General features: G+C 44.5%; 1 protein-coding gene across 1 annotated transcript in view; it reads left to right on the forward strand.

The window, feature by feature from the left end:
• AGGF1 (angiogenic factor with G-patch and FHA domains 1) overlaps positions 1-13,198 on the forward strand; it is a 36,740-nt gene that overhangs the window by 18,672 nt on the left and 4,870 nt on the right. Inside the window, exons 7-12 of the mRNA XM_039911202.1 lie at positions 3,019-3,373; positions 4,828-4,939; positions 6,753-6,804; positions 8,007-8,108; positions 10,670-10,835; positions 11,915-11,997. Of these exons, the coding sequence (XP_039767136.1) occupies positions 3,019-3,373; positions 4,828-4,939; positions 6,753-6,804; positions 8,007-8,108; positions 10,670-10,835; positions 11,915-11,997 (870 nt within the window). The remainder of the gene's footprint in view (positions 1-3,018; positions 3,374-4,827; positions 4,940-6,752; positions 6,805-8,006; positions 8,109-10,669; positions 10,836-11,914; positions 11,998-13,198) is intronic.

Below are 13,198 nucleotides of genomic sequence, written 5' to 3' on the forward strand. Positions count from 1 at the left end.
AAGTATGGTAGCTGGAAGGGGCATCCCACCGATTAGGGTGGGAGCCATGGTTCCCTGTTACATTCTGGGGTCCCACCATGAGCAAAACACTGAGCAGAAAGCGCCGTGGGTCCCACATAGTGGCGTGGCATAGTCTGCTTCCTGGTTCGTTGTTAAGGTCGGCCCTGTGAACGGACCACAGGAAAGCCATTCCTGGACCTCTAGGACTGAGCAGCTTCCAATTGCCCTAGATGTCACAAAGTTTCATTAGAAGAATCAAAGGCGGTATTAAACAGAAGGAAGCATTTCACAAAGGGTCCAACTTTCTGTTAGAAGGAGGACACGCTAGTTCATCGGGGGAGGGAGGGACCGACCCTTTCTTTTTTGTTTCCATGCACAAGCCGGAGCTGGGCCAACAGTGGCTGGTGTGGGCTCTGTGCATGCAGGAGGAGGACATGTTAGAAACCTTGCCCCTAGGCCACCCCCACAGGCACCCCAGTTCCCCAGTAAGAAGACCACAAGCTCTTTGTGGACAGGGATCACATCCACCAATTCTGTTGAATTTTCCCAAGCACTCAAGTGCAGTGCTGTACACACAGGAAGTGCTCAGTAAATGCCATTGCTGGGTTGAGGGTCTGGGCACTCAGCCTGCAGAGCCAGCCCCCTCCCTGAAAGCAGCCACTCCTACTAACACATCAGTGCAGCGCGGCTGTCCCCGTGTCCCCGAGCTAGGCCGGACCCTGTTGCCTATGCTGTGTCTGCACTGCACCCACCATGCACCAGGGTGGGTGGGGTGGCTTGGCCTCAGGGTAGGTAGGGTAGTGCAGAGATCGGTTTGGGAGAGTATGCTCCATTCTGCCATAACACGCATTTTCACTAAGTGTTTTGGCTAGAAAGCAGTCAGGGAATTAGAGGCCGTTCTTCCAACAACCCAAGCCTCTTTGGGCTCGGCGGGCTACGTTCTGGAAGAAAATGCTCATGAGCACGTATGTGGCTTTGGAACGGGTGACTATTACAACACGGGTTTGTCTCAGCCTGAGATTTTGCAAGAATGCAACCCCTGCAGGAATGCATCCCCCTGTACCCTCGAAGAGCTGGGTAGTATTTTGATTGAGTATCCTTGGCTAACAGGGCTGCCGGCCCCTCCAGGGATGTAGAGGAAAAAGAGATTTCTTGCAAGGAGTGGAGGACGGATCCACAAAGGCATTGGAAGCCCCTCCCTTCTGCTGGGGAGGAGGGTTAGAAAGACCCTGAACACAAGCAACTTTAGTTTTCTTTGGTACCAGAGTGTTAGTCATCGTAAGTGTTAAAATTCCCCCAAGGATGTGAAGTCCCAGGGAATTTATCTTTTAGAAAACATCCTTGTCTCACGTCATTGACACATTCCTAGCACGAGGGGATGCCTGTGACCCAAGTAAAATGAGTTATTTGTTTTTCATTGTAAACACGTGTTTGTGACGAGGGGGTAAGTATGCTTAATGTTGACTAGCACATGGCCACTCATCTGGCAATGTCAAGTAGATAAGGTGGATTTTGCTTTAAAATTGCTCAGCCGTTGATGTCATGTTTTTCTTCCTAGAATCTACAAGATACTTTGCAGTGAAAAGGGCTTGGGCTTTCAAGTTTCACTGTCTTTAGCTCTTGAAATTTACCCCCCAGCTGTTTAGGCTTACAGGTCTTGCTGGCTGCAAGGCTGCCTACTTTCCTTGACGAGCATTTGCCCATCTGGCTTTCTGTTCATCCCGGAGTGCTAATGGGGCCCATTCCCCACCAGGGTGCGTGTGGCCCCGACAGTTCAGGTTCTCCCTGCTTTCTCATCCTTGAGCCGCTCTGGAACATACTTCATTGTGGTACCCCCTGAGGGGGGGGGGGAAAGACACTCAAGGTTACATTTATTATTAAAAAGGTGGAGCTGACAGCATAGGCAGCCTATTGGATGTATCTAGTTTGTACCACGTACACTTACGGGGGACAACCAGTCCAGGGGAGTAGCAAGACACTGGCCAGTCAGGTCGCAGAGTAAGGGTGGAAGGGAAATAGCTTTGACTTGTCAATCTGCAGTTGCTTAAGAAACAGAAAGTCTCCCTTCAAGGTAGCCCTGGAGTCCATTAAGCTTAGAATGGCACCAGTAGCGTATCACTGAGGCACCACAGTTTCCCGCAAAAAGAGCCGGCACTAGACTGCCCCAAGTCATCACCATTCTTTCTGCACATCATTTCCTGAGCTTGATGCTTGAGGATGAGACCTCATTCTGGATGTGGGGGACCCTTTCAAATGAAGCAGCTGAAAGTTAAAATGCACCCAACTCCTGGTAGCATCACAAAGGTAAATCCTGAAAGGCAGCAGTGAACGGTCACATGTCCAAATGCAAGGATGCCTGCAGTGCGTGTTCTGAGCACTTAAGGTGCCTAGTCTTCTGACTGTCCTCCTGGGGTGGTCAACGCTCTCACCTTTCACAGCTGCATTTGTGTATGGGTCTCTCGTTCCTGTTCCGATGCAGGAAGTGGTTTTCCAGTGGCCTTTAAAAGTCCCTGCCCCAGAAAGTCACCAGTAACTCCTAAAAAGCGATCAGCTGGCTCCTCTGCGTATGAAATCCAGTCCAAAGCCACCGCAGTAAACTTTAATTGATATCCCTCACCTTTTTCCGAGATTTCCTTCCAGTGTTTATCCTGAAATGTTACCAAAGAGCAGTTGGGCAATTGACCTATAAAATATAGAAATGTGACCATATATAATTATCTGAACAAAAGTGCTTCTGCTGGACCAGGGTTGATTATTTTGGGATCACGCAAGCAATTTTTCTGGAGCCCCTGCTCCTTGCCCTCACTTGTGCCCTAGGGTACTGGGGGAGAGGCCAGTCACAGAGTTCGGGACTCTCACTGGACTGGAAGCCCTGCAGGAAAGATGAGGCCAACAGAACAACTAAAGATTTCTTCTTTCAGCTCTCCGGGCAGGCAGTTCCAAACGAACAGGGCAAAGGGGAACTTCTCTCCACTTTCAGGCCCTAATGTTACATCCCAGGTTTGTTCATCTTTTCAGGATTTGGAGCTGGAGGAGCAGAAAGCATCCAACAATTTGAATTGCCCGAGCGCCGGTAATGAACAGATAATTTCCGCCGATGGGGAAGAGTCTGAAAACGTGAAAAAGAAAGCTAAAGTGGATGTTCGTAGTAAGGACAGGCGGCTAAAATTTACTGACTCTGGAAGAAGGAATACCCTAGAATCGCGCCTTAATGTGAGTGTCTACAACACCGCTCTGTATAAAGATGACAAGATCATAATGACGGACAGTGAGCCGGAAGAGGGTGAAATTACAGACTCTGAGAGCGACGAGAGCAGTGATGATGAGGTTACCAGTGAGGACAGTATCACCTCAGAAGAGACCGAGGATGAAGGTAAGTTCTTCCCAAAGCCTAGGAAATGAAAAGGAGCAGACCAAGAAAAATAAGAACCTCTTCAATAGTGACTGCTTCAAAAATTACTTCAAAGAGATGGGTTTTGCCACCATTTTTAAATTCAGTCTAGACTATAATGGGAAGGGTATTTGTGTCTTCCTTTTATTTTTAGCAGGGCGATATAGTTGGATGTTTAATGGATGGTGAGCGTGCTATCAGCTGAGCGATGAAGTAGAACTTTGAGCCCTGGACTCCCAAGCTCCAAACTCCCGCATTGTAGTCCCAGGATACACATCTGCTGTAACCTTGGGTGTGCTATGGTTTTCCCACCACAGGGGTCCTCTCTGTAAAGTAAGATACTGTTCACCCACACCTGCCTGGTACCCTTCTATCAGTAAATCAGTGGTACTTATTGAGCGTTTACTTTGTGGAACACTGTACTAAGCGCTTGGGAGAGTATAAGTGCAGTTGATAGACATGATCCTGGCCCTCAAGGAGCTACATTGTAATGGAGCTTATGATTTAATGGACTAAAACGAATAAGTTTCTTGGTGATTACTCAGGCTCTCCCCACATTCAAAGTCCTCTAAAATCATACATCCTTCAGAAGCCTTCCCCAACTAACCCTTCATTTCCCCTACTTGCTGTCCCTTCAGTGTCACATATGCACTTGGGATCTGTATTCTTTAAGCACTTGATAGTCACCTCAGTCCCACAGCACTTTAATGTATGTATCGGTACTTTATTTTAATGACTGGCTCCCCTTCTAGACGGTAAGCTCCTTGTGGTCAGGGACTGCATCTCCTCTGTTGTGTTCTTCCAAGTGCTTATTACAGTCCTCTGCACACAGTAAATGCTTATCACTGATTATTGATTTTTATGCGAGCATGTTTCTGCCTGTTTTTCAGTGAATATTTTGTTCTTAAAAAAAAAAAAGGAAGCCCTCTTACAAATAAACCCAGAAGAAATATGTAACTGCATGATAAAAATGACTTATTAAATTGGCCCAAATTGAGTTTGTCAAAAAATAAATTAATGTAGGGCCTGTTAGGACACGTAACAATGTTGAATTCCTCTTGCAACCTATGTTAAATATGGCAGTGAATGCATCTTTATGAAACTAGTATAAGAATTGGCCTTTTAGCCTATTTGCTTGACTTTTGACCACAGATAATGGTATTACAGTTTTTAATTTTATCAGCAAATACATTAGGTTTTATCAAAGGCTTTTGCAGTCCTTGAGTTTTCTTCTCTACTCTCTCAAGGCCTCTGAGTGACTATTTCTGTGGAGACTGCAACTTAAATGTGAATTGCTTTGAACTCTTGAAATTGGACTATGGGTTTTTGTTTTCATTATGTCTAGACTTCTTAAAATGCCTTTAAATTTTTAGGCATAAAGCATCCATCTCCTGTTTTTGCTTAACCAGAGCTTTTTTTGTGTGTTCTGATAACAGAGGAAGAAAAAATTTGGCCTCCTTGTATTAGAGTAATCGTGATTAGATCACCAGTATTACAGACAGGATCTCTTTTTATCATCACAGCTGTACACCCTGCTACAATTGGAAGGTAATTTTTTTTTTTAAATCTCACCTAGTTCCCTCTGTAAAGCCTGGTATTTTATATGAAACCTTATATTGGATCAAAACCATTGTATGCTAGTGTCCACTTTCATAATATGACTTATTTTCAGAATTTAACTATTTATCTAGCTTTTACCTGCAGTTTCAAATGCAAGTGGTGTGCATGAGAGCATTATTTTGCAGTGTAATGGAAAGAATTGTGGTATTTGTTAAGCACTTACTATGTGCTAGGCACAGTACTAAGCGCTGGGTCTACAACAAACTAATCAGGTTGGATACAGTCCCTGTCCCACAAAGGGCTCCCAGGCTCAACCCCCATTTTACAGATCAGGAAACTGAGGCCCCGAGAGGTGAAGTGACTTACCCCAAGTAACCCAGCAGACAAGTGATATAGCTGGGATTAGAACTCAGGTCCTTCTGACTCCCAGGCCCATACTCTGTCCACTATGCCATGCTACTTCTCAGGTTCCAGGAATAGCATTTATCTTACTAAAGGGTGCCTAGTGGTTTTAGAGTTACTCTGCCTTCCAAAAGGGAGCTAAAGAATGGGAGATTGGTGTGGAAGGGAAGAAACAAGCAAGCTTAGCCTTAACTGTAGAACTGAATGAGTGGGCTCATTCATGAACTCTTGGTCCATTTGTGAACACTGAACACTGAACTCCATGTGTCTTACCTTCCCTGGAGTCTCTACCAGTTTGCCTTTTTCTCCGACTCCTTAATCTGGTCTGAGGCCTACCTTTCCTCCCTTGCCTCTCTCCTTTCTCTTCCCCGCCCATCTCACCCAGGTTCCTTCTCCGTTCCCTCGTGCAGTCTAAAGGGCTTCTGTTGACCCCAGTTGAGATGAGAAGCGACCTGCGCGAAATCGAACACACCTTCCTTTAGCTGCAGTGGAGAGGGAAGCAATGTTAAATACCTTCTTTAAATTCCCCCTCCCCAAGACCTTCAAAACCAACTTTCCAGACAGGTCATCTGGAAGGAGAGGGAGTTTAAACAGTGTTGCTCCCCATGTAGCAGATGTCTAGTCTTTTTACCTACTTCCATTATTCAAGCAAATTTTCAACCCTGGCTCAAATTTCCATTGGCTTTAGGGTCCTCTGGTCTTCATTGGTGAGTGTAGGTTACTTCAGAGCAGAAAAGCATCCCTTGTGGAAAAACGGGGGCAAAATGCAGGCGAACCATGTCCCGGCACCTTTTGGCTTTCTCCCGCATCTTTCTGTGTCCCTACCGGGCCTTAACCCTTTCACATTCAATCCCAGAGCTCTGCCTGACTCCTGGCTCCTTTTCATTCCCTTTGTTCTCCAGACGGTCATTCCTAGCTGAGTCTAGCAACTGCCCTGAGAACCTACTCAGTAAGTAGGGTAGCTTTGGATCCCAATTAAGATAGTCTTCCACTTGCCAATGGGAGAGAATATGGAATTATTTCAAATCACACATAATGTCTTCATTTTAAATCTCCAGAACTTAGACTTTATCCGGCAGACCTGGGAAAACAGATGTCACTAGAACCAAAGTAAGATTTCACAGGTTTAGCTTAGACGCTCACTGATTGTTGACTGATTTGCGATAGATGGAGCAAAGGTTTTAAGTAATCCTCATTATTCTGTGATGTGAAACTTTGCTTCTGAAAAGCTCCTTCAAACAGGAAATTGAATATGGGGTTAGAGAGACTGTGACGTATTAAAATAGCTCTTCGAGAAGAAATGCACTCTAATACCAGCAGTTATTTCATTATTTATTGCGTAACCTCAGTTGTTTCATCTGTACATGACAAAAGATTTTAAATCTATTTAAATTTACAGAGAAAAAGATATGGCACATACCCTCCGAATTCCTGAAGTTGGTGTCAGTAAGGTAAGCCAAGATATAGAAAAGGTGACCCTGTTTTAGTTTCTAATGATAGAATCAACTACTTTCACAATTAACCCCTACCCTTGTTTGGCTTTATAAGTTTGATCAAATATTAATCGAAACGATGCTCCTTGTTTTTTCATTAAAACAATCTGTCATTTTCTAACAAAAGCAATGCAGCCTGTGTCTGTTCTGGTGGGGGGGGACACATAATTTTGCTAGCCACAAATTAAATGAATAGAAAATGTTTGCGTTATCAATCATCAAACGTTCAGCCCAGTAACTCTGGAAAGAACACAGACTTTATTTGGCGCGGTCATTTAAAGTTGCCTTTTTGAAGGCCAGTTTGGAATAGTGCCACAATGTTATGATCTATATATGTCGATTAGCCCTCTCTTTTTGTCAAGCCCATTAAATGCCTACATGATAGTCACTGACTTCAACCTTTTAAATCCATAAACAATATTTCATAGCACCCAGGGAGGCCTATTAATAAATGATATGATATTGAAGAGGCTTCAGTTCGGAACAAGATTGAATTTCCAGATAAAATATTGGTAGCCTAGTCTTTCATTGCAAATTGCAGAGCATTTTAATGGACTGGTGTTTGAAGACCTCATGGCAGAAACACCAGATTTGGGGAGGACCAGTAAGTGGTGCCCAGAAGCAAGTTTCATTGTACTTAGTAGTCAGTGAACACCCACGGTATGCTGGATGCTGTTATAAAATCGTCGAGCCTGAGTTCATCACAAGGAACTCGTAAAGAGCATCTCAGCTATTTGCCAGATGGCAGCGTGCACACATTTCCACGTCAGCCCAGCCCCTTAGCTGGTGTTAAAGCAAAGACTAAATGTGCACCTGCTTGCTTATTTCTGCCTTTTCAGCTTCTTTGCAAGAATGTAAATTCCATTGGATTGTAAGCTTCTGGAGGGCCAGGACCATGTCTTTTACTTCGGTACCCTGTAGACTCTCATCAGTCCTATCAACTAGATTGGCTGGGTTGATTAATAGTCTTTTGTTTTTGTTACTTGGTAAGAGTTCGCTTAGGGTTTACTTATTCTTCTTTAATGCACATAGAGTGTGATGTATTTAAAATCATTTTTTTTTGGCAACTTTGTACATTTCTAAACCTGTGTGTTTTTGTTTTTTGTATTCCTTTGCTGGAAAACTAGAATGGCACAATTGTTTTATTTTGTTTTTTCAAGTTTCATGCCGAAGTTTATTTTGACCATGAGTTGCAAAGTTATGTTCTTGTGGACCAAGGCAGTCAGAATGGCACAATTGTCAATGGAAAGCAGATCCTTCAGGTGAGCATGTTTTCCCGAGCCATCTTATGTATAGCTGAGAGCCGGGAAACCTTCTGGGCTTTTTAATGTCTTCCCCTTTTCTTTTTTCCTTAGCTCTCCACTTTCTCCCAGTCCCCCATCCCCATGCTTTCTCTTGTCAACCAACTCATCCTGGGCCATCTGGATTTTTTTGAAGGGCAACATGGCCTAGTGGAAAGGGCACAGGACTGGGAGTCAGGAGATCTCCATTCTAATTTTAGCTCAGCCAGTCTTTTGCTGAGCAACCTTGGGCAATCACTTAACCTCTCTGAGCCTGAATTTTCTCATCTGTTCCTCCCACAATTCCTCTGTTCCTCGATTTCCTCACAAAGGCAGCGTGGTTTAGTGGAAAGAGCATGGGCTTAGGAGGCAGAGGGCATGGGTTCTAATCCCGGCTCTGCCACTTAGCTGTGTGACTGGGGCAAATCATTTAACTTCTCAGTACCTCAGTTATCTCATCTGTAAAATGGGGATTAAGACTGTGAGTCCCACATGGAACAACCTGATTACCCTGTATCTACCCCAGAGCTTAGAACAGTGCTGGGCACTTAGTAAGTGCTTAATAGATGTCATCGTCATCATCTGTAAAAATGGGGAAAAAATATGTACTCTCCCTAATTCTTTGATTATAAACCCTGGGTGGGACAAGGACTATGTCCAATCTGGTTATCCTATATCTTCTTTAGCACTTGGGACAGTTTTTTACCACATAGGAAGCACTTAATTAAACCACTTTTCTTCATTCTTAACGCCCTGTGGATCGTGGCCCACCACCACTGCTGTTCCTGGACTGCTCTCTGCCTCACTGCCACTCCAGGCCCCAGTCTTTTTCTGGACCCTGGCTTCCTGGCACATGTGGTTAGTGGGATTTCTTCCACCCTCTCTTCCCTCACATTTCTTACCTCACTGCCGGACAAGTGCAGTTGAGAGCAGAATTAAGAATATTCTGATTTACCTATGTTGCTTCCCTGTGCTTGTTTAGTATTGAAACTAATTCCCATCACCTCCCCGAAAGGGTATTCAGATGTGTCTTTGGTACATGCCGCTTATTTTATTTGTCTTCTCCCCTCACCCCTATTGTGATAATTAATGACCTTTTGTATTAGAAATGGCCTTCCCCAATTATGGGATTAGGTTACTGAAGCATCCCCCAGTGGTGTCTGTAGACCCCTCTAGACAGTAAGCTTGTTATGAGCAGGCAACAGATGTGCTAATTCTGCTGTATTGTACTCTCCCAAGCGCTGACTAAGCTCTTGGGAGAGTACAGTTCCCTGCCTATAGCGAGCTTACAGTCTAGAGGGTACTTGTTAAGCATTTCCAATGTTCCAGACACTGTACTAAGCAGGGCTTTAGATACGAGCTATTCACGTCCCACACGGGACTCACAGTCTTTATCACCATTTTACAGATGAGGTAACTGAGGCCCAGAGAAGCGAAGTGACTTGCCCAAGGTCACACGGTAGACAGGTAATTAAAATTGAGCCTGTCATTGTGCAGGGATTGTCTCTATCTGTTGCCGAATTGTACATTCCAAGTGCTTAGTACAGTGCTGTGCACATAGCGCTCAATAAATACTATTGAATGAATAAATGGTATTCTGAAAATCGATCTTGGGTATTCAAAATGCAGTTGGAAAAACCATAGTTGGGAAGGAAAACCTGTATTTCTTTTTAGTCACCCAAGAAATCTGCAGAGACCTGGCAGTGATACAGGTCTGGTGACTAACCCATATGTGTACAGTCATTTCTCCTCTAACATGAGAGCTGTGTTCCTCGAGTATCCCTGGTATAGGAGAAATCATGCTTTGTTCTATACGCCGGGTCCGCTGTACACATGCGCAAAACTTAGTTTCAAAGCTGCATAACGCTGAATCCAGACACACATGTGGTCGAAGGTCTATGCCTGAAATCTGCAAATAGTAATAATAATTAATCACAACTGTGGTATTTGTTAGTTGTTACTATGTGCCAAGCACTGTACTAAGCCCTGGGGTAGATAGAGTGTAATCGGGTTGATCCACATAGAGCTCCCAATCTTAATGCCCATTTTATGGATGAGGAAACTGAGACACAGAGAAGTGAAGTAACCTGCCCGAGGTCATATATCAGACAAGTGGCCGATCCAAGGCATTCTCTCCAATATGACTAGGGAAGTCACACATTTGAGTCCCATTGACTGAATGCTTGGTGAAGTCTCTCGTGAGCAGACACAAATGCCGTGCCCCAGAGTTGTGTATTTAAAGCATTCTGGATTAGAATTCTGATGAAGCAGACACTTGGGTGCCTCTTAATCCCAGCCTGACTGTGTATTTTCTTTCCCAACTGGAAGCCAGGAGGCAGCAGCTGACTTGTGGGATGCAGAATTAGCCGTGCACATTAAGGGAGCTATCTGATGATGGTGATGGTAGCATTAGGCTTCTAGCAACACAGTTAGTATTCCTAGATTTTTAGGCACACCACTTGTATCTGAAAGCTGGGTTGTAGCGTCCCTGAAATGGCCATGTTCCAACTAACTCTCCTACTTGTGTTTTTTTTTCCCTATAGCCCAAAACAAAATGTGACCCCTATATCCTGGAGCACGGGGACGAGGTGAAAATCGGCGAAACGGTGCTGTCCTTCCATATCCACCCAGGCAGTGACACCTGTGATGGATGTGAGCCAGGGCAGGTGAGAGCGCACCTTCGCCTGGATAAGAAAGACGAATCATCTGGTGGGTAACCACGAGATTGCTACAATCTTTTCTCTTCTCAGCGAGTCGCCAAATAGTACAGTATACCCACTTTAATCCGAAGCCAGACACCAGCTTGCATTTAAGGACGGTCCCCGTTTCATGGGGGAGTGGATGATTTGGGGTTTAGGAGTAGAAAATTTCAGCTAAGGAATTGCTGCCACAGTTAACATGTTCACATTATTGCCTCACTCTAAAGTGTCACATTGTAAGAGCACCTTAATCTAAAGAGGAACAAAGAGATGTAAATATTGGCTAATATTCAATTTATTAACAGGGTGTTAGTAACATTGCATCGGTAGGTAGTTCCATGTGCTCTCAGAACAGTAATTGTGGTACGATTCCAACCGCAGAGTGATCACTCTCTTGATCCAGTTAGGTCTGACTTTAGTTTGATTGTCTTTGATCTTGGGAGGTGTGCTCTACAGACGCATTTTGTCATTGTTAATATGGCTGCTAATATCCCAGAATCCCAAGGTTTTTACTGATTGATTTGTTCAAATTCAGTTGAAGGGAAACTAGTGGTAAAAGTATTATGGTACAGGGTAATCTTTTTTTCCCCCCCTTGTGTAAAGGTTGCTAGCGATTGCTAAACTGCTCTGTTGTGCTTCCCAGGGCTCCTAAACTAAATTAAAAAGAGTTTTGGGTTGAAAATCAATTTCCTGCTTTTCAGTCGATCAATCAGTGGTATTTGAGTGCTCATTGCCCATCACTTACCCTCTCCCTCAGGGAGTGGGGAGAGCTGAACCTGCCTGAAATTGGACATCCAACTCACTAGAGGTCTGGGGGCAAGGGACTAGCCATTTGGCCCCTTGATCTTGGGTACCAGTCAGCTCCGCCCTGCTCTATGCAGTGCAGACACTGGGGAAATGCTAGGAGCATTATTTTTGTCTCTTTTTCTTTTCATTTTATCTTAAGTGCTGGCCTTCTAGCTGGCTTGAAGATGATAAACGTGTTTGCTCTCTAGTGCTCTACTATACCCTGTGCCCCAGCAGTCGTATTCTCTAATGCAACATGCTGTACTCTGTCATTTTTAAGGTGGAATGGTCATTCTCTTTCAGTTAGTCCTGCACTGAGCAAAGAGGAAAGAGAATTAGTAAGAAGAAAAGCATTAAGGAAAATACGAGTAAAGTATGGCTTGCAGGTAAGTGCTCGGGAGAAGTTGATATGGGAAAAGCTGTTGCTACTGGGAGTGAAAGGGCTGAGGGTAGGGGTCCCCGGGAGTCAGGGCAATGGGGAATCATTAATGACTGGACCATGGCTTTCCATGTTTTTTTTGTTTTGTTTATTTAAAAGTTGCTTCTTGGGGAATTCCTCTCAGGAGAAAATCCCGGAGAAGTAGCTTTAAACTGAGAAAAAACTGCAAACAGTTTCCCGCCCTCCAGGAATGGCTGAGGGCCGGTTTGCCGCTCCCCTGGCAGACTTGTTGGACATGGCTGTGAGCCCCGAAGGAGCTGGGCCCCGGCCTGCAGGAGACAGGGGTGCCCTGGGGCGTCAGGGGGCGTTTTCAGGTGAACAGGCATTGAAGCTCAGGATTTAGAGCGGATGGGAGGACTGACAATGCAAGGGACAAGGGTTGTACTGACCGAAGGTTCAGCCGAAATGATTTCCTTCTGAAGTAAAGATTTTTCTGAGCCAGACCGCAGTCTCCCTCATCTTTAGAGTCCTCCCGAAATCTCATCTCCTACAGAAGGCTTTCCTCAGTTGATTGCTCTTCTCCTTAGCACTATCTTAGCACTTGGGCACTTATAAGCACTTTCTTTCTTGTCAATTTATGTAGTCTATTTAAACGCTTGCTTTTCTGCCCATATTCATCTCCGGTTTCTTCTTCTGTCTGTAAATCTTGTATCTCTCTTCCCTGTTAAATTGTTTATACTCAGGTCTCCTACTGCTGTTGTATTCCCCCAAGTGCTTATTACAGTGCTGTGCTCATGCTGCCCTTTTCACTGAGAGAATTCTTTTTGGCAGTATGTATTGAACGCTTGCTTTAAATGAAGTACTGGAGTAAACCAGGCAGTGACTTTAGTTTCGAGGCCCGTCTTATTGAGCTTCCAGTTAGCTTGGAGAGATAAGACAAAGCCCAATAATAGTTCAGCTCCAGAGATGGGCAGATGCTAGGGGGTAGAAGGTGGAGCATGGTTTTTAAAAAGGAATATAGATTCCTGATTTGCAAATCAATCAATGGTTTTATTGAGCTCTTACTATGTGAAGAGCATTGTGCTAAGCACTTGGGAGAGCACAGTAGAGTTGGGAGACATGATACCTGTCCACAGGGAGCTTGCAATCTAACTGGGAAGGGAAGCATTAAAATAAATTACAGATAAGGGAAGAAGCAGAGTATGAGG

Source organism: Ornithorhynchus anatinus, chromosome 1 (genome assembly GCF_004115215.2).
Source record: "Ornithorhynchus anatinus isolate Pmale09 chromosome 1, mOrnAna1.pri.v4, whole genome shotgun sequence".
Lineage (NCBI taxonomy): Eukaryota > Metazoa > Chordata > Mammalia > Monotremata > Ornithorhynchidae > Ornithorhynchus > Ornithorhynchus anatinus.